This window comes from Mercenaria mercenaria, chromosome 13, assembly GCF_021730395.1.
Source record: "Mercenaria mercenaria strain notata chromosome 13, MADL_Memer_1, whole genome shotgun sequence".
NCBI classification, from domain to species: domain Eukaryota; kingdom Metazoa; phylum Mollusca; class Bivalvia; order Venerida; family Veneridae; genus Mercenaria; species Mercenaria mercenaria.
This window is the reverse complement of record NC_069373.1, coordinates 31,886,984-31,909,538: the sequence shown is the minus strand read 5'-3', so window position 1 is coordinate 31,909,538 and position 22,555 is coordinate 31,886,984. Positions and strand designations below refer to the sequence as shown.

Genomic DNA, 22,555 nt, shown 5'->3' with positions numbered 1-22,555 from the left:
AATTTTTGTTTCTTTTCAAGTGGATAGGTTCTCAGAATTGTTTTAAGCAGTGAATAGTTTCTTTGCCGTTTAAGCTACGCTCGCTCAGAGGCTTTGCCTTTTTAATATTACAAACTGCATCTGCAATGAAAGTTTCATAGAAGCCTGAACAACTGGCTGCTTTCTATGACAAATCAGCAAGACTATCTAATGCTCTCTCGAGTGCAGTCTTGATTCAATAATGCAAGTAGTGGCACGGGAGAGACTTACAACAGCTCAACACCATTTTCACTACACTATCGATACTGTAATGATGAAAATGGAAGTTTGTGGTCAAGATGAGTAACCTGTTATAACAAAACAATGACCTTATACTCACTGATAATATCTCGATTGCTTATTGTGTTAAAACATTTCCTCAGGGAATAATATCTATATATATATGGAAATCTAGCTGACTACTTATTTTCCATCTACTTTTCCATATTTCCATATATTACACATAGATATGTGAAATAGTTACGCAATATTATAGTATAAGACACTGCTTTGTGACACAGAAAATGTTAAAGGTTTTTACATACCAAGGAAAGGCAATAAAAGCTTTTACATACCAAGGAAAGGCAATAAAGGCTTTTACATACCAAGGAAAGGCAATAAAGGCTTTTTACATACCAAGGAAAGGCAATAAAGGCTTTTTACATACCAAAGAAAGGCAATAAAGGCTTTTACACACCAAGGAAAGGCAATAAAGGCTTTTACATACCAAGGAAAGGCAATAGCTTCTTTGCAGCTTAGTCTTTTCTTTGGATCCTTACACATCAACTTACGAATAAACTCTTTGGCTGTAAAAAAATACAAACAATTACATAAAACCAATAATATTAAAGACCAATTAACTCAAGAGCAGACATCTCCTAAAGACACTAAATACAGAGTAACTTTTTCGATGTGATCTGTTTCTTTGTTTTATATAGGTGGTTTAACTGTTTTTTCTATGCAGCAGCAGTCAGTTAAGTGAACCAGTTTTAAAGGATTCTATAACAGTCTTGACTGGTTCCACGCAAGCAATTGACAGTTCTCTATCACCAACAGGAAGTGAAGAATAACAAGAAGACAACAGGGGGTGAAGAATAACAAGAAGCCCAAATGGGTGTAGCCATTCACATCAAGCAGACATTGACCTTTTGACCTTGTTTTTGATAAAGTCTGGTGAAAATCCATTAAGCAGTTCATTAAAAGTAAAATACAGCTTTTTCATTTTTTTTTTGCTGTGACCCATATATGCATAACTACCGTATTACAGCAAAGTCCAACCAAGGGCAGATTATGTTTGGTCAATGAAATTCAAGAAAACAAGTTGTTTAAAGATTCTATATTTAGCTCCAATAGTCCTAATAAACTGAAGCACCTGAACGAAAAATAGAGGTCCATGAAAGGATGCAATAGAACAAGTTTGGTAAGACTATTATCATTAGAAGAAATTGTTTAAAGGTTTTACTATTTTTAGCTCTGGTGGCCCCTTAATGGGGTCAAGCTGAACCGTTTGAACAAACCTCGGAGAGGTCTATGCAAGGATGCAATAAAACAAGTTTGCTGATGATCCATTTAGCAGTTCATGTATACATGCCATCCCCCTAATGGGCGGATCAAATTCCGACATTTCACAGACCCCTCCCTTCGCCCGATCCTTCTAAAATTTTGAAAAAATAAATTACTGTGTGTGTGTGCATGTGGGCACATTGTGTGCATGTGTGTGTGAGTTTCTTTATCCTCACCACTGGTTAGTAATATGGTGAGCATTTACTCAAGGACCATACAAGAACACTAATGATAAACTTTTGCACAAATCCATAAACTGGTTCATGAGACGAAGTAGTTTGAAGGGTGTTCTTTTTCTAGTTGTGTCAGCCCTTAAAAGGGGCCAAGCAGAAGCGAGTGAACAAAGAGAGAACGGTCCCTGCCAGGATGCTACAGACCAACTCTGGGGTAATTTTGAAAGGAAATTTCAGACATGTTTAGGCAAAAAAATTGACACAAGACAATGGATGCAGGACGTGAGACAACGGACCATCCATCTGTACTAATAGCTTAACCCAGGTATGATTTAAAGCAGAAACAAGAGCTGTCTCCATAGGATGACACATGCCCCCGATGGCACTTTGAATGAATAGTTATGGCTGATGTTAGAGTTTAGGACCTTTGACCTACGGAGTTGGGTCTTGTGCGCGACACATCGTCTTACTGTGTCACACATTCATGCGTAGTTATTTTAAAATCCATGCATGAATGACAATGATATGGACCGGACACGCCCATCAATGCACTATCATGAAAAATGCCATTTAATGTCTAAGTGTGACCTTGACCTTTGAGCTACGGACCTGGGTCTTGCGCGCAACACGACGTCTTACTGTGGTACACATTCATGCCAAGTTATTTGAAAATCCATCCATCGATGACAAAGATAAGGACCGGAAACGCCCATCAAAGCACTATCCTTTAACGTCTCAGTGTGACCTTGACCTTTGAGCTACGGACCTGGGTCTTGCGCGCGACACGTCGTCTTACTGTGGTACACATTCATGCCAAGTTATTTGAAAATCCATCCATCGATGACAAAGATATGGACCGGACACGCTCATCAATGCACTATCCTTTAACGTCTAAGTGTGACCTTGACCTTTGAGCTACGGACCTGGGTCTTGCGCGCAACAAGTCGTCTTACTGTGGTACACATTCATGCCAAGTTATTTGAAAATCCATCCATCGATGACAAAGATAAGGACCGGAAACGCCCATCAATGCACTATCCTTTAATGTCTAAGTGTGACCTTGACCTTTGAGCTACGGGCCTGGGTCTTGCGCGCGACACGTCGTCTTACTGTGGTACACATTCAAGCCAAGTTATTTGAAAATCCATCCATCGATGACAAAGATATGGACCGGACACGAAAATTGCGGACAGACTGACAGACCGACAGACAGACTGACAGACCGACAGACGGTTCAAAAACTATATGCCTCCCTTTGGGGGCATAAAAACATTTATTATTTCAACCATACTTGATACAATCATCTGAGAAGAAGTGTTTACATAATTTCAACCAATGTAACACACAAATAATAATAATTATTCAAAACAAAAGATATTAAGTTTCTTGTATCTACAGCTAAATTTGAGACATGACAATATGTTAAATGCCGTCATCACAAAGGCTAAAGCCTTGTGAACAGAACTAATGAAGAGTTACTTTACCTGAACTGGATATATCAAACTAACTGGACTAATGAGGGGTATCTATACCTGACTGGGATATATCAAACTAACTGGTCTAATGAATGGCATCTGTATCTGATTGGGATATATCAAACTAACTGGACTAATGATGGGTATCTATACCTGACTGGGATATATCAAACTAACTGGACTAATGATGGGTATCTGTATCTGATTTTGGTATATGAAACTAACCGGTCTAATAATGTGCATCTGTATCTGATTTGGATATATGAAACTAACTGGTCTAATGATGTATCTGTACCTGATTGGGGTATATCAAAGTAACTGGACTAATGATGGGTATCTGTATCTGATTTTGATATATCGAACTAACTGGTCTAATAATGTGTATCTGTATCTAATTGGGATATATCAAACTAACTGGTCTAATAATGTGTATCTAACTAACTGCACTGTTGAGAGGTATCTATACCTATTGGAATATATCAAACTAACTGCACTGTTGAAAGGTATCTATACCTGATCGGGATATATCAAACTAACTGCACTGTTGAAAGGTATCTATACCTGACTGGGATATATTAAACTAACTGGACCATTGAAAGGTATCTATACCTGAGCAGGATATATCAAACTAACTGCACTGTTGAAAGGTATCTATACCTGACTGGGATATATCAAACTAACTGCACTGTTGAAAGGTATCTATACCTGATCGGGATATATCAAACTACTGCACTATTGAAAGGTATCTATACCTGACTGGGATATATCAAACTAACTGCACTGTTGAAAGGTATCTATACCTGACAGGGATATATCAAACTAACTGGACCATTGAAAGGTATCTATACCTGATCGGGATATATCAAACTAACTGCACGGTTGAAAGTTATCTATACCTGACTGGGATATATCAAACCAACTGGACCATTGAAAGGTATCTTTACCTGACTGGGATATATCAACCAACTGGACCATTGAAAGGTATCTATACCTGACTGGGATATATCAAACCAACTGGACCATTGAAAGGTATCTATACCTGACTGGGATATATCAAAGTAACTGGTCTAACTAGAGCTATCACTAAAGGTGATGAATGTACCTCCCGCATGCACTGACACAGTACATTGCAATTTGACGCACACAAGATTGCATAATTACGTGGACTGTATGTATATAGACTGTATGTATACAGTAAAGTAACAAAAAACAAAGTCCCATAACTACGCAGAATATTTATCTAAAAGAATGTAACATGCACCATGCACAACTAGGGTTGGTACTGATCACTTGTGTGAAGTTTCATTAAATTGTGTGTAAGGGTTTGGTAGATTAGGCATGCACAAGATTGCATATGCAGACTGTATGTACATAGTATGTTAACAAGAAACAAAGTCCCATAACTCTGCAATTTTTGTCGCTGAAAGAACCTAACATGCCCCATGCACAACTACTGTTGATACTGATCACTTGTGTGAAGTTTCATTAAATTGTGTCAAGGGGATGAGGAGAGATGGTGCGCACAAGATTGTGTCTATGTATATAGTACAGTAACAAAAAAACAAAGTCCCATAACTCTGCAAATTTTTTTTCTGAAAGAACCTAACATGCCCCATGCACAACTACTGTTGTTACTGATCACTTGTGTGAAGTTTCATTAAATTGTGTCAAGGGGATCAGGAGAGATGGTGCGCACAAGATTGTGTCTATGTATATACTATAATAACAAAAAAACAAAGTCCCATAACTCTGCAAATTTTTTTTCTAAAAGAACCTAACATGCCCCATGCACAACAACTGTTGGTACTGATCACTTGTGTGAAGTTTCATTAAATTGTGTCAAGGGGATCAGGAGAGATGGTGCGCACAAGAATGTGTCTATGTATATAGTATAGTAACAAAAAAACAAAGTCCCATAACTCTGCAATTTTTTTTTCGAAAAGAACCTAACATGCCCCATGCACAACTACTGTTGGTACTGATCACTTGTGTGAAGTTTCATTAAATTCTGTCAAGGGGATAACGAGAGATGGAGTGCACAAGATTGCGTCTACAGACAGACGGACAGACGGACAGACAGACAGACGGACAGACAGACAGACAGACAACCTGAAACCAGTATACCCCCCCTTACAACTTTGTTGTGGGGGGGTATAATGAAGGGTATCTGTACCTAACTGGAATATATCAAACTAACTGGACCATTGAAAGGTATCTATACCTGATTGAGATATATCATCCCAGTATGGAGAATCAAACTCGAACTCTGCCTTGAGAATCTGCTGGAACAGTGCTGCATCATTTTCATCATAGAAAGGTGGATAACCACATAACCTACCAAATAATGGAAACATCAACAGTGTCATCACAGAAAAATTAAAAGAAAAACTAAAAGTCAAGTATTTGCGCGAATGCAAAGATTATGTGATGACATTTCAGAACTGATGTTGAAGATCCTAAGTGCTCCTGATGGTATTATTTCAGGGAACATTAATGTTTTCTCATAATTAAAGAATAAAATGATGTTTGAATTCATTGTGGTGAGCAGCAACTGATTCAATATATATTTGAAAAGGGGAAACAATCCAACTGTTCCTATAATATCTGACTCTAACCTTCAAATTATGTATCCAAAAAAAAAAAAAAAAAAAAAAAAATCCACTTTTCACTCTCAGTGTCTTATTCAAGCTTTTGGCATAAATTAATAACAGTAGTTCATAGTGAAACTTGAGTGCAAGCAATTAAGGCCAAGGTATAATATCCTTATCTATGCTGTGTCATCAACTTCTTTAATCTCAAATAATGTGAATAAAAATTACAAAACAAAAACATTGTTCTTACAAAATATAAGCTATAACACCTATAGACCAACAATCCACTTCTTTTCCATAAGGCTGTTGAGCTAGAACTTCAGGTGCTGCAATAAATATAGAAACAAAATTATCAAACAATCAATGCCTTCCTGTTGTTAATCTCCTGTGAGTTCAGATGCAAAGGAATTGAACCCCCTCAGTGTTAGTCCAAGTGGTTAAATATCCAAGCATTTGAACAATGGACTGTGGTTAAAATCATATGACAAATCACACGAATGCATACTTTGCAAGATAATAACAAGAGCTCCACCTAACTGGACATAAAATAAAATGATTTTACAGACCATGTTTGATGAAGATCCAGCAAGCAGTTCATGAAAAGAGGTGTTTAAAGGTTTTTTTCTATGTTTACCTCTGATGGCTCATAAAATGGGCCAAGTGCCCTGATTTGAACGAAATTGAGAAAGAGAACCTAACAATGGTTCTACAGACCAAGTTTGGCCCACCCGCTTAGCTCAGTAGGGACAGCGTTGGTCTACGGATCGTGGTGTTATGAGTTCAATCCCCGGGCTGGGCGTATGTTCTCCGTGAAGATTTTATTAAAGACATTGTGTCTGAAATAATTCATCCTCTACCTCTGATTCATGTGTGGAAGTTGGCAGTTACTTGTGGAGAACAAGTTTCTACAGGTACAGAATCCAGGAACACTGGTTAGGTTAACTGCCAGCTGTAACATGACTGAAATACTGTTGAAAAATGATGTTAAACCAAAAACAAACAAGAAACGCGGCAATGCCACGAAACCAGGTTTTCAACACTTCTCATAAGAATAAACAAGAGTGCCAGAATGTCACAATATACGCCCGTCACAGCAAATTTCTTTACTCTAGCACCTGTATTTGCAGATGTAATTTTAATTTTGTGGTTGTTTAGTAATCATTGTAATTATTTTGTTTTTCTAAGTCCACAAAAAAACTCCTTACCAGGTAGAGATACCTTAAAATACACCTAAAATTAGAAAGTAACAACTATGTTGTACCACAGAAAAGTGGTCTTGGTTTTTCCCTACGGTCAATTATAAAAAAGTTACAATGTAAGTTATTTATAGTAACAACTAAGGGAAGTTAATCTTTAAAAATTGGATGTAACATGCATGTTGTACTACAGAAAAGTGGTCTCGATTTTTCCCTACGTCTAGTAATGAAAAAGTCACAATATAAGCTATTTATAGTAACAACAAAGGGAAGTAATTCTAAAGAAGGGAACTGCGCAAGACACTTCGTCTCATGATGGTGTATAATTGTGCCAAGTTACATCAAAATCCCTCTATGCATTTAGAAGATATGCTCCGGACAAAGTTTTCATCCTTGTATCCTTTGACCTCTAAGTGTAACCTTGATCTTAGATCTAGGGACCTGGTTCTTGCGCATGACACTCCGTCTCATGATGGTGAACAATTGTGCCAACTTTCATCAAAATCCCTCCATGCATGTAGAAGATATGCTAACCCTAACCCTAACCTAACCCTATTTTTAGTAACAATGACCTTAACCTTGATCCCAGAAACCCCAAAATCAATCCCAAGCTACAACTTTATATAAGTTTTCATTACACCAAGTTTAATCATGATAGCTCATTCCTAAGTTAAGTTATTGACCAGAAACCCTTTTTCTATTTTAAGTAACAGTGACCTTGACCTTGACCTTGATCCCAGAAACCCCAAAATCAATCCCAGCCTTTGTCTTGATATAAGCTACATACATATCAAGTTATATTCAAATATCTTTACCTAAACAAAAGTTATTGACCGGAAACACCAGTTTGACACCGCCGCCCATCCGCCCGCCCGCCTGACCAACGACATGCCCCAATCTAATAACTCAGGTTTTCGTTGAAAATCTGGTTAACAAAAAACAGAACAGACCAAGTTTCATGAATATCCACTGACCAGTTCACGAGGACAAGCTGTGTAAAGGTTTTTCTATTTTGTACTCTAGCAGTCCCTAAAAATGGGCTTAGTTCACCCATTTAAACAAATCTGGGAAAGAACCTTACAATGATTCCTCTAATCCGAACTTTTTTTTCTAGTCTGAGCATGTTCGGATTAGAGAGGTTCCACTGTATTGTGAATTGAGAAGCCTAGCATAAAACTTAAACATACGTGTTAAGTAAATGTCATCTGTGATGCCAAGGCAAGAACAATAGCCTGCTTTTCTTCACATAGTCAAGCAAGAAATGAAATATCTTGTAACCTATACTTACCAACATAGCCAGGTGTTCCACATGCTGTTGCCATAGTACCTGAATCTTCAATCTTTGACAATCCAAAGTCGCTGATCATAATCTTTGAAGACTCATCATTACTATAATACAGCAAATTCTCTGGCTGTGAAAAAAGAAAGAAGTATCATGTGTTTGAATATGACCAAACATAAATCTCCACCTACTGTTGCTTGGGCAATTATGTTGAGATTTTTATTAACCTTTGCTTTTGTGCACCTGTGACTGATGTACTGCTCTCTGTATGAATATTTCAGTGAAAGTTTATACCACAAACAAGTATAAGTACATCCATTCTACTTTTGTTCATAAGGCCTCACCAAATTAACAAGAGGACCATGATGGTCCTGAATCGCTCACCTCTTCCCACATGATCCAGTTTTGAGTATGACATCGTTTTTTCTATTATTTGACATAGTGACCTGTTTTTGAGCTCATGTGACCCAGTTTTGAACTTGACCTAGATATTATCAAGATAAAAATTCTGACCAATTTCCATGAAGATCCATTGAAAAATATGGTCTTTAGAGAGGTCACAAGGTTTTTCTATTATTTGACCTATTGACCTAGTTTTTTAAGGCACATGACCCAGTTTCAAACTTGACCTAGATATCATCAAGGTGAACATTCTGACCAATTTTCATGAAGATCCATTCAAGGGTATGGCCTCTAGAGAGGTCACAAGGTTTTTCTATTTCAAGACCTACTGACCTAGTTTTTGATCGCAGTTGACCCAGTTTCAAACTTGACCTACATATCATCAAGATGAACATTCAGACCAACTTCCATGAAGATCTATTGAAAAATATGGCCTTTAGAGAGGTCACAAGGTTTTTCTATTATTTGACCTACTGACCTAGTTTTTGAAGGCACGTGACCCACTTTCAAACCTGACCTAGATATCATCAAGATGAACATTCAGACCAACTTTCATACAGATTCCATGGAAAATATGGCTTCTAGAGAGGTCACAAGGTTTTTCTATTATTTGACCTACTGACCTAGTTTTTGATGGCACGTGACCCACTTTCGAACCTGACTTAGATATCATCAAGGTGAACATTCTGACAAATTTTCATGAAGATTTCATGAAATATATGGCCTCTAGAGAGGTCACAAGGTTTTTCTATTTTTAGACATACTGACCTAGTTTTTGACCGCATGTGACCCATTTTCGAACTTGACCTAGATATCATCAAGATGAACATTCAGACCAACTTTCATACAGATCCCATGAAAAATATGGCCTTTAGAGAGGTCACAAGGTTTTTCTATTATTTGACCTACTGACCTAGTTTTTGACGGCACGTGACCCAGTTTCGAACTTGACCTAGATATCATCAAGGTGAACGTTCTGACCAATTTTCATGAAGATCTTGTGAAATATATGGCCTCTAGAAAGGTCACAAGGTTTTTCTATTTTTAGACCTACTGACCTAGTTTTTGACCGCACGTGACCCAATTTTGAACTTGACCTAGATATCATCAAGATGAACATTCAGACCAACTTTCATGAAGATCCATTGAAAATTATGGCCTCTAGAGAGGTCACAAGGTTTTTCTATTTTTAGACCTACTGACCTAGTTTTTGATGGCACATGACCCAGTTTCGAACTTGACCTAGATATCATCAAGGTGAACGTTCTGACCAACTTTCATAAAGATCCCATGAAAAATGTGACCTCTAGAGTGGTCACAAGCAAAAGTTTACGGACGCACGCACGGACGCACGGACAGACGGACGGATGACGGACGACGGACACTGCGCGATCACAAAAGCTCACCTTGTCACTTTGTGACAGGTGAGCTAAAAAGTTGTTCATCGGATTTGCCGCTCGTATATTTTCAGAACCACAAAAAAATATTATTTTTTGTTTTTGGCTTGCGCTCGCCCCATTGAAAAAAATCAATCTAAAAAATTTTTGGTGCGCTACTTTTTACGGACGTGAAAGTGTATAAATGCTTATAATTCCAGTCCTAAATTGTTCTCAAATGGATTTTAATCAAAATAAATACATACTACGCACACATCGTCTAAAATAAATCATAACACTTATATTTAGTTGCATTAAAGTTGTTTCCCCTTTATGCAGTTACGCCATTTTCTTCAAATGTTTACCAAATTAAAATCGATTTATTTCATTGAAAACTGGATGAAGAAAAACATACTAATTTATTTGATAACATCAATCTACATTATTTTGGTAAGGTTAAATACTTATTGATGCATGTCACTTATCTGTTTTCTGCTTTTCCTGTCCAAATGATCAGCATTTGCATACGAAAGTTGGTGGGGTAAGGAATTTACATTATGAGTTGTTTTCTGAACAGTTTCGATTTTCAAATTTTCCAATCATTTAGTAGACTAATGTTAATGCACGTTAATCTCCATTTCAGACTTAAACTGAGACTGTTTCAACAAATTTTATATGTTATGAAAGTTTAAAGTTAGAAAAAGAGCTGTACATAAGACATCATGCTCGACTTTTCTGAATCAGAGCTTTGCCAGTAAAAGGGGCATAATAGTCAGAAGCTTTGAAAGTACAGAGCTACTGGTCATTATATAAAACTTAATTAAAAATAGGCAGTGGCTACGATTACGGTACCGTAATCCTAGCCTCCGGTTCTAGGATTACAGGAGTTCCGTATTCCTAGAAAACCCTATGAGAATAGGCTAGGATTACGGAAAGTATTTAAGAGGCATCAAATTTCTGTTGGGACATGCATAAATGACATTGTAAACTTACTCATTTCACTTAATTTCACTAAATATTTCGTGCTATCAATCGGCCGTTTTGGATTAGTATAATCTTGATGGTGGTGGGCGGAAATAGAATTATCTATGTTTCGTATATACCTGCATTTTTTTTTTCATCAAGTCACCACAAATGATCTTTAATAACATAAAATATGGTTATAAATCATAAAATTCAAAGTATAGAATTTTTTTAAATCTAACTTTGACACTCATATTTCTAATATATTTCCGCGCGCCGCCATTAAGATTATACTAACCCAAAACGGCAGATAGAAAACACGAAATAATAAGGCAGGCATGAAAAATTAAGTGAATTAAGTTAGTTTACAACATCATTTATGCGTGTCCTAACATATACTTTATGCCTCTTAAAATACTTCCGTAATCCTAGCCTATCCTCATAGGGTTGTCTAGGAATACGGAACTTCCGTAATCCTAGAACCGGAGGCTAGGATTACGGTATGTTAAAAAGGGGCATAACTCTGTCTAGATTCAGACTTAAGAGTATTGTTTCTCCAGGTGTAGACTTCGACACTAAGTTTCAAATCAGAAGCTTTAATAGATCTAGTAACACTCACATAGATATTTGATATATCAAAAACTTTGTAAAGTCAGCTAAGAATGCTACATTTTCATAGCAGTAAATATTCAAGTCACATAATATTATGTATGCGATAAGTATGGTGTAAGGTTATGCATTGTTGTTTATTACATATTTTCTAACAGCATTTTCAAAAGCAAGCATTATTTGATTACAGTGTACTGTATGACAATGTTATTACCTTTTTTCACGAGTTTGCTTTGTTGTGCGTCTGCAGGTCAGATTTTCTCAATCCCTGGGGACTTACTTTTTAATCTAAAAGGGCTATACATTCTATTTTAAGGTTTTTATTAGTCAGTCGAGAGCCAAATGAAGACAAATATATTTCTTTGCTCTTCGCTTGCTCCTGATTTTCTCAAAAACCTAAAAAAATATTTAAATTATTTTTTCGCTCGCCACCTCATTTTTTTCAGAAAAAAATCCGATGAATAACTTATCAATTTGGTGTGGCCTAACCTCATTTAGAAACTACGGCAGAACAAATACACATACTTTAACTTCATTTAAACATGAACTTCTGGTGCCTTGTTTTCACAAATGTATCACATGACAACTAGCACTTAATGAATACAAAGATTTTACTATGCTGGAAAACATCCAAAACTAAAAGGAAAGGGTAGGTTGCCTGGAAGCACAGAGCATTCAAAACACAGCCATAGAGCCAAGCATTGCAAAGCAAGCCTGCAAACTGTAACTAAAATGAGCATGTCTGATTCCTTGCTTATAAAACCCTTGTTCATCCCGAATTTGAGTAGGCATCAACTGTCTGGTCAACCCACACTAAAAAGAATATAAACAAGCTTGAGATGGTGCATTGCTGCGCAATACGATGGGTAAAGAAAATTACCACTCCACTTATTCCAGTGTTTCAAAAATGCAATAAAGTTTAGGTATGAGGTCCCTTGAAAACTTAAAATGATGCTAGGCTTATCATGTCTTATTAAATTTTCAAAAACCTGGTTGCTACACAACTTCCCCTTTATCTCCAACCTCCTGTTAGGATTACACACCTTACGCAGCCAGGTTCATGTTGGCATAGATTACTTCAAATTCTCTTTTTTTCCAAATGCCATTACTCATAGTCAGTAATGACCGTATGTTTCATAACATAGAACTACATATTTAGCGTAATGTATTCATAACAACAGGCAGTATGAACTGTGTTTCATAGAACTGTAATCTAAATGTCAAATGGAAATGTTCCCATTAGAGCCTGAATGCATGAATTCCATTTCTGAGCTCTAAATATCCTTTTCATGTGTTCAATTTCCAAAAAGAAAGGATGTTAATGTTTCATTAATGACCATTCCTTCACTTATTCTGGCATAAAAATATGCAACTGCTGACTTACTGACCCATTTCTTGAAATGCTGGCTATGAAACAGCAAACAAACATTTTTAATGACTTAAATCTAACTGAATTAAAAAAAAAAAACAGTAGATATAGCTAGAAGAAAATACAGACCAGATAGGCTAAATATGGGTGTATCCTTAATACATATTTATTATGGTTTTACAGCTCAACGAAGATTCTAGCAAACAATAAGACCACAGTGGGAGTATCAATTACCCTGGTATTTGGCAGAAAATGAGAGAAAGTTCCCCAGTTTCTTGCAAATGTTGACTAAATTCTTCAGTAGCAATATAATTTAAATTAGTGTCTCCAGACACTGTTTTATTTTATTACAGTAAAATAATACGTGATAATAATCTGTGATTTCTAGATTGAACTAGAGCTATCACCATCAGTGATTATATAAATATCATATGAAAGCGTGTGTGACATTGATACTGTCAACCCGAGGGCAGAATGTCACCCGAGGTGAAAGCAGAGGGGTGACATTCTAAATTCCCTTCAGTGGACTGAAATGTTTAAATGTGAAAACTTTAGAACAAAAAGGGATACAATTAAGATTGACCTTATCAGCCTTAAAGGCATGTGCATCTCACTGCCCTTCATTGCTATACATCATTCCTAACAAGATACATTAAATTCTCTTCAGCAAAGTCAGAGATTTTGTCTAAAGTATTCAAAAATGTTATAAAAAATAAGATATAAATGTAGATAAGCTTGAATTATTCAAAATGTACAGTTATGATTCCTATGCTCTACACTTCCTCTCATTTATAACTGTTTCAAGTTACATTTAGTTCCCTTGAATGGACTTAAAGTAACTGTCCTACAAGTTTTAAGACGAGAATAAAAGGGTAGATAATTTTGTTAAAAAATAGGAAATAGATTTATGGAGACGTGTTATGCCAACTTGCTGTATGATCCCAAAGGCTTATATGAAGATCCATTGCAGTAAATTTGCAAAACACTTATTGGTTTCAAAGATATTCAAGGAAAACAACAATTTACTATAATTTGTAAGTGCATATGGGGAATATTTTTTTTGAAAATTAAAGGTAAAATTACAGTACTGAATGTGTAGAATGCATTAAAAATCCAAAATATTTGTGTTAAAGTTTAGTACATCGCATGTATAGGTTTCAAAAATATTGAAGGAAACCTCATTTTTAGACAATTTTCAATTGCAAAAAGGGGAATTTCAAATAATTTGTCAAAAAAAGTCTAGAGTTATTAGACCTGCTATGTGATCCTTACAACCTGTTTTTTAAAGGGACTGGCCTCCAGATCGTTCGACAACAATTTTTTTTTTATAGATATCTGGAAATAAATGCTGTATTTCTTAAGAAGGCTTTAAAACTTAATTACTGACAAACTATATGTTACAGAAACACATGAGAATTTGCTGTTTTTACTACTTTTTACGATGAAAATCGAAAAGCGTTTGTAACGCTTTTACTCCAGGTAAACTGTCTTGATTATAAATATCTATATTTTGAAGTCTTAATTCACTACTTCCGCTATAGCGCTATTGGTTACAACGACGGGAAAATGTCTTTATTGCCGCGGTGGTCCGGGGTTCGATTCCCGAGGCGGCCATCTTACTTTCTTGATTTGGAATTTTAAAATATTTAAGAAACAAAAACTCATCTTTTAATGTTCATAATATGACCAAACTTCAATTTGAAAGAAAGATTATTTTTTAGCCAAATCTGGAGGTCAGTGCCTTTAAGATCTAGTGCTTTTTGGTTTCAGAGAATGCTGAAAAACAGGACGAATGCAGGACGAATTTTTGCGTATTTCACGCTACGAACAATGCGCGAATTTAAGACCGCGCTATTATTTAACTATTTAGTATATAGTTATCTGAATTTATTTCCTGTCCGAAGTATATGTCTGTTATCAGACCCCTTGTGTTCTCAAAACGTCAGTTTATCGGCAGTTAATTAAAGGTTGTCTTGATAGGAACTTATTTTTTTACCAATTATGAAATCTGATCAAAATATTTATATTAATTGGTTAATTGGTCATTTGGTTACTTAGGCTGGTTTTATATCATTGTCATCGTCTTGACAAAGCTGCACTGTCATTTTGTTTATTTAACAAGGTCATAAAACGGGCTTCCTTATTTGGCAAGCGGTACATGATAGTGACACTGGCGATGCTCGCTATTTCTGAAAAAAAAAAAAATCTTTAAAAATTTGTATCCCGAAATTAAAGCCCGCGCAAAACTGTCTTTTTTGTCGTTTGCGCGAAATTTCATGCCAGCAAATTTAAATGATTTCACAGTAATATAAGTATGTGTTTGAGAGATATAGGACAAACAGGAAAGGACAAAGTAATTCCAAAACAAAACCCCATAACGGATAGTTGGTGTGATATAACTAAGAAACAATTTATTGGGTAGCTGGAATAACAATGAATTAACTTCCCTCAATAAGTTGGACCTGTGAAAACTTCAGATACTGTATGAAAATGTGAAATCATTAATAATTGTGGGGGATTACTTGTTGTAGATTTTGTGGTTGCAACAGTCCAGGTAATTAAATTCCAATGAAAAAAAAAACAAAATTTCTATTCATTTTATCATCAAAACTTTAAATCATTTTTAATTCATTTTCCACTGAAATAACCCATTTGGCCAAAACCACAAAATAATAAAACTTCACAATATTCCTCCGACAAACTATGATTTTTGTCAGATCTTACCTTTAGATCTCGATGTACAATGCCTTTATCATGCATATAATCAACTGCCTCCAAAACCTGTTTTATAAGAAGACTAGCGTCACGTTCTGTGTAGCTTCCTTTCTCTACAATACGATCAAATAACTCGCCACCAGTGACACTGAAAACACACATTTAAACATTTCACACTGTGTGGTACCAGCTTTACTACTACACAATTTGCAAGTCGCCTTATTTCGTTTAGCATCAGGGAAAGTAAAATTTACACGAGTTGTACAAAATTAAATTTAAAAGTACCTGAATTCACCATTAGGAGTTACATAAAGCACACAGCTCAATTATTATGCTAACATTATATTTAAGAGGTGTCTGAATTTCAGGACTAAATACACAATGTCATTACACATGGTATGCTGAAATTTTATAGGTAGTTGAAGTGCATCAAGATTGCCTACCTATTCATTATGCATGTCATCAAGTCCTAGAATGTAAGCTAAGTTCAGGGATTATGATATATGTTACACATATTCCAAGTCAAGAATATCAAAATGTAAGCTGAATATCAGGATTGTATACATACTGCATAACTAGCGCTGTCACAGGAGTGACGAATTATACCCTCACAATACGGCCTTGTCGCAGAAGTAAGCCAATGTCAAAGTCGAGCCTCAAAATCATTAGGGGTCATCTGCTGGTCATGATCAACCTCCCTATTAAGTTTCGTGATCCTAGGCCCAAACGCTCTCAAGTTATCATCCTGAAACCATTTAACTGTTCCGGGTCATTGTGACCTTGACCTTTGACCTACTGACCTCAAAGTCAAACTTGGCCTGTATCTGCTGGTCATGACCAACCTCCCTATTAACTTTCATGATCCTAGGCCCAAGCCGAAACCGTTTAACTGTTCTGAGTCATTGTGACCTTGACCCTTGACCTACTGACCTCAAAGTCAAACTTGGCCTGTATTTTATGATGTTACACCTGTGTACCAAAATTTATGATCCTAGGCCCAAGCATTTTTTTCTCAAGTTATCATCCGGAAACCATTTAACTGTTCCTGGTCATTGTGACCTTGACCTTTGACCTACTGACCTCAAAGTCAAAACTTGACTTGCATTTTATGATGTTACACCTGTGTAGATCCTTGGCCAATGCAATCTCAAGTTATCATCCGGAAACCGTTTAACTGTTCCGGGCCATTGTGACCTTGACCTTTGACCTACTGACCTCAAAGTCAAACTTTACCTGTATTTTATGATGTTACACATGTGTACCAAACATTATTTAAATCTGTCGAGCCTTTCACGAGTTATTGTACGGGAACCATGAAAACCAACGGACCGACCGACCGACAAGCTCACTCCTATATACCCCTCACCAAACTTCGCTTTGTGGGGGTATAATTATATTCCATGTAAGATATTACACATCAGAAACACTTTCATGGACAGATTACCAAAATGTAAAAGGTAGAACTTCAAAATTGGCTACACATTACACTGCAAAAAGTCCCATGAACAGAATATCAAAATGTAAAATGGGACAGGTAGTTTTATCCATCTAAGAGTTAGTACTTATCCATGATTACTGAATGTCGTTCGTTGGGTTTAACATCATAATGACACAATCATGTTCATATGGTAATTTTCCAGCTTCTCATGGGGAGGAAGTCCCCAGGGGTCCCTTCCTGCATTATTTCAGGCTGAAGCGGGGCACCTGGGCAGAACTCTGAAGCATTGGCTTTCTTTAAGCCTGCTTGATGACTTCCTCACATGCAAGGATTCTACACCCCAAGCAAGGCTTTTATTTGAACATACAGTAGTAAGGGGCAAGTGATTGGAAGGCAGCCACTTGATTACCACTCAGCCACAGCAGTCACTTTACTGGATACACACAGTCAACAACAACAACAACACACAGTGATTGGAGACACATTACACACTGCAAACAGTTTTATGACCAGATTATCAAATGTAAGAGGTTAATGAATTCTATGAGTGGATACCCATCAATGCACGATTATCAGAATGTAAAATGTAAGTGGTAGATGAAATCCATGACTGGATATGCATTAAACATTGCAAGTAGGTCTTTGACTGGATTATCAAAATGTAAGAGGTAACTACATTTTGTGATTTGATTCACATTGTAAATACTTCTAATTATCAAAATGTAAAAAGTAAGAGGTAGCTGAATTCTATTGCAATCAGTCCTATAACCAGATTATCAAAATAGCTTAGTTCCAATTCTTCATAAAATTTGAAAAATCTAGACAAACCGGACAAAAGTACCAAATTTTGCACACAGGTAGTTTGGACCAACACAAGACTTTTGGCTGTAAGGGCCAAGGTCACAGCACTTTGGAATTCTATTTTTAGAACATTCAAAATGGCCGCCATTAAAACAAATAGCTATTTTAGTAAAAGTTATTTTTTTATCTTATTCTTGATACATTTTTATGCGTAAACTGATTCATACCTACCCTTAGAGTCAAGTGATACATTTACAGGAAGTGATGTCAATTTTCACGTCCGTCTGTTTGTAAATCCGTCTGTCTGTATGTCAAAAATGCTGTTTATAAACAGTATACTTGTGATTATAACTATAAGATGGGCCCCGTAATGTGCAGTTTGACTTTAATTATGTATTGGTGCAGCTGAAAAATAAACCTGTCTGTCTGTCTATTTTTTGGTGAAGCATGTTATTATTTGTTCCGTCCGTCTGTCCGCTCGTCCGTCGCAAAATTAATATTTTTCAGAACAGCTGTTTTGGCTAAATCTGAGGGGTTTTTAAAGATTTTTTGACAGTATTTATTCTATAAATTGTTAAATGCCTAATGACTTTTGGAATATCCAAGTGACTCTTCCTGAAATACCCGGTTAAAAATGAAAAAAATGTATGAAAATGATTTGTTTTAACTGCTTATAGGGCCATAATGGCTTTGTTTATTATGTGACTGCCGCATGTGCTGTTATAAACATAAAATATATTAATAACTTGTTAATTCTTATTTTTGATACTTTATTAATAACATATTTTTCAAAGATATTTAAAGTATGATTCACAAAGTATAAAGTATTACTGAGTCCGTTCTTTTTTATAACCTCCCTTTTATGCAAAAGGTTAAATACATGTGCAGTACTGAAAGAAGTGCTTTTCCAACCATGTAATTATCATGTATATTCTCTTTTTTGAGAGTTGCTGTATCAGGTTTTCACATTATGGAATTTTAACACGGTTCAACTAAACAGACGTGACAAAATATCCTACTGAAAAGTACTTTAGACATATTGAACAACTGTTAAAGATGGTTGTGGGGAACATTTTCTTAATGTCTATTCAAATCATGTTTACATGTACCTATTTCTTAATGTCTTATATAGAGAGCACCAATTACTACATGTACCTATATTATCTAAAACAACTGTGTATATGGCAAAGTTTTTAATGGTGAGATTGCCATTCTTATCTTTTATCTATGTGTCAACGGGGCTGTTGCATTCTAGGGGTTATTTCAAGGTTAGAGAATTAGGTGTAAGGTAATTTCATAACATTACTAACTGCAAATTGCTTTATTAATCAATATAATGGTGATAATTATATAACAGCTTATGTGTTTTACATGTTGAGAAAGAATGCTATGCTTATAATTGACTTATGCATAGATCAATCATTAATTTAAGTATGTTTGAAATAAATTAACTAATTACCCGAACAATGCCATATTAAGCCAGTGTGATGAAAACATATTAAATTAATATTGAAGATAAAGGGAAACTAGTTTATTCTATTTCTTTTATTGCTGGTGTAAATACTGTAAACTGTTTTCAATCGATTAAGACATGCTGTCGTCGTTTAAGAAGGAATTGATGTCATTGATCTAAGTGGAAAATTTCAAACTATTTAAAAGGTAATGCATGTATGCTGCAATCAATGCTTTGACTGTTTCATTATGTCTTACAATTTTGTTGCATAGTATTTCCGTTTATATATTCATAAGGAGTCTGTCATAAAGGTGCATATACTTCTGATGATATGTGTAGTGAAATAGCATAATTACTTGGGAGCTTTTAGTGATAAGTGTCAGCATTGTATGTCTATCTATATCTCCTATTGGCTTTTAATCATCATACAGAAGAGAATGTCTATATAAAAGAAGAGACCTTTTAAAATAGAAATAAATCATTGTGTTCAATAAATGCATGTGCACACATCTATTCCTCTCTTGTCTATATGAATAACTATAGCTTTTTAATTTATACTAATTTATTTTTAAGCTCAATTGTGATGAAAACTAGAAGCTTATCTGAACCACACTCGAATCCTGGAAAACTGAGCACTGGTGTCATTTGAGAAGGCTTAGTTATGATCTGTGTTGAGCTGCCAATACCTAAACCTCTAGACAACCGCTTCCCTTACCTATAGTTTCTTAACGAGTATATAGATATGACCATATTGATACTTAGCTATATCAAAGTAAAACTATTTGAATATAGAGATTTTATATAAATATATGTAATATGTGTTCTATTATGGGAATTACAAAGCTAATCACAAAGCTTATTTAGTCACCGTATGATCTAGAGTTGTGCTAATGCGATGCTAAAACTACCAAAAACAAAAGAACAAAGCTTATTATTTGATACATGTATATGATGCAAAAGAACCATAAATGAACATGAACCATGTCTCCCAATATAGCTTTATTTCAATAGAAGGATGAATGGAATTGCCATATGCATGTTATCTGAGGCACTAGCGGACATGAAATGCTGCCTTTATGTCATTTGGTCTACATGTACAACAGTAATATTAAACTGATGTTACGTTCCACATGTGGTTTCATTGTTACTACAAATACAGAGCGGACACGATTTTGCTATAGACAGACGGACGAACGAAACAAAATGGAACATTTCGTCTACAAAACTTTAGTCGGGTACACATAGTTATCACCTTTAGATCAATCGAGATCAAGTAGCACATTACATGGCTTATTATGTATGCACGTAAAACCGTATGGGTTTAAAAAAGAAGACATTTTAACGTACGTACGGACGAACGTACAGACAGACGGATATGTAGAATGACCTAACTTTATGCAGATGTATCACTTTACCATAAGAGTAAGTATGAATCAGTTTACACATAAATATGTATCAAGAATAAGATAATAATTATATTTTTCTAAAAAAGCTATTTGTTTTAATGGCGGCAATTTTAAATGTTCTAAAAATAGAATTCCAAAGAGCTGTGACCTTGGCCCTTACATTCAGAAGTCTTATATTGTTTCAAGCTACTGTTGTGACCTTGCCCCTTACAGCCAAAAGTCTTATATTGTCCCAAGCTACCGTGGTCTCGTTATGACTAAAATACAGAGCAGACACGATTTTGCGATAGACAGACAGACAGATAGACAGACGGACGAACGAAACAAAAATTGAACATATCTTCTACAAAAATAAGTCTCTACACATATTTATCACCTCTAGACCAATCGAGATCAAGCAGCACATTACAGGGATTATGATGTATGTACGTAAAAGCGTATGGTTTTAAAAAAGAAGACATTTTTAACGTACGTACGGACGAATGTACAGACAGACTGTTATGTAGCATGACCTAACTGTATGCAAATACATCACTTGACCCTAAGAGTAAGTATGAATCAGTTTACACATAAATATGTATCAAGAATAAAATAAAAACTAACTTTTACTAAAATAGCTATTTGTTTTAATGGCGGCCATTTTGAATGTTCTAAAAATAGAATCCCAAAGAGCTGTGACCTTGGCCCTTACAGCCAAAAGTCTTATATTGTCCCAAGCTACCGTTCTACAAAATTTGGTACTTTTGTCCAGCCTGTCTAGATCTTTCGAAATTGGCACTCTACTAAAATGTAAGGGGTAGTTGAATTCCTTGACTGCATACACATTACATATTGCAAACATTTCCATGGCTATATTATCGAAATATAAGAGGTAGATGAAATTTCATGAATTAATTCACTGTTTCCTATTCACCCAATTATTTTAGAAAATTGTCAAATTTGACTGCCTGAAAGCAAAATGCTCCAGTAATCCAGGATTTCAAGGGATCCAAACAGAAAATGTATGGAGTAAGTTACGAGAGATACTGCAATGAAACTTGGTATGTAGGTAACCTGCACAGGGACAGACTTTTGGATTGTGTATGAGGTCACAGTAGGGTCAAGTTCAAGGTCATTTTAACTTAAAATAGAACTAGATGTGTGAGCCTAAGACTCTTATGCCAACAATCACGTCTCTTTATGCATATTTTTGACTATGTCAAGGGCATTAAATCTGATCTGGCCATGTGAAATCCAAGTTAAAACACCAGGGGCACAACTGCACATGCTGAATAAAAATCCTTCCAATCCATTATATAATGCTAGGTGAAATACTTATGACACAAATTTGGACGGACGAAGGCAAATCTAAGTGAATTATAAGAAAACGAGATACCTAATTTCACAGACTAAATACATATTAAACATTATATACTTACAGTTCCATGACTAGGTAAACATATTTCTTGTCCTCAAATACATCTGTTAATCTCACAATGTTTGGGTGATTTAATCTGCAATACAAAAATAACAAACTATCAATTATCATAATGTATATACACATGAACAGTCAAATGAAATGTAAAATAGATACCCAATCATCTGCACTAACTGATACTCAATCACCCTGACTGTACTGTAAAACAGATAGTTAACTTTAAAATACACAATAAATCCCCATGACTGTACTGTAAAACAGACAATCAATCACCATGACTGTACTGTAAACAAACATACACTCAGTCA

General features: G+C 35.6%; 1 protein-coding gene across 1 annotated transcript in view; it reads right to left on the bottom strand.

Annotated features, from left to right (window-relative positions):
* Nucleotides 1–22,555, bottom strand: part of LOC123528998 (calcium/calmodulin-dependent protein kinase type 1-like) — an 87,835-nt gene that overhangs the window by 2,134 nt on the left and 63,146 nt on the right. The window contains exons 3-8 of the mRNA XM_045309146.2: nt 22,249–22,323; nt 15,742–15,880; nt 8,305–8,428; nt 6,071–6,146; nt 5,451–5,563; nt 746–824 (exon numbers count right to left, since the gene is read on the bottom strand). Of these exons, the coding sequence (XP_045165081.1) occupies nt 746–824; nt 5,451–5,563; nt 6,071–6,146; nt 8,305–8,428; nt 15,742–15,880; nt 22,249–22,323 (606 nt within the window). The remainder of the gene's footprint in view (nt 1–745; nt 825–5,450; nt 5,564–6,070; nt 6,147–8,304; nt 8,429–15,741; nt 15,881–22,248; nt 22,324–22,555) is intronic.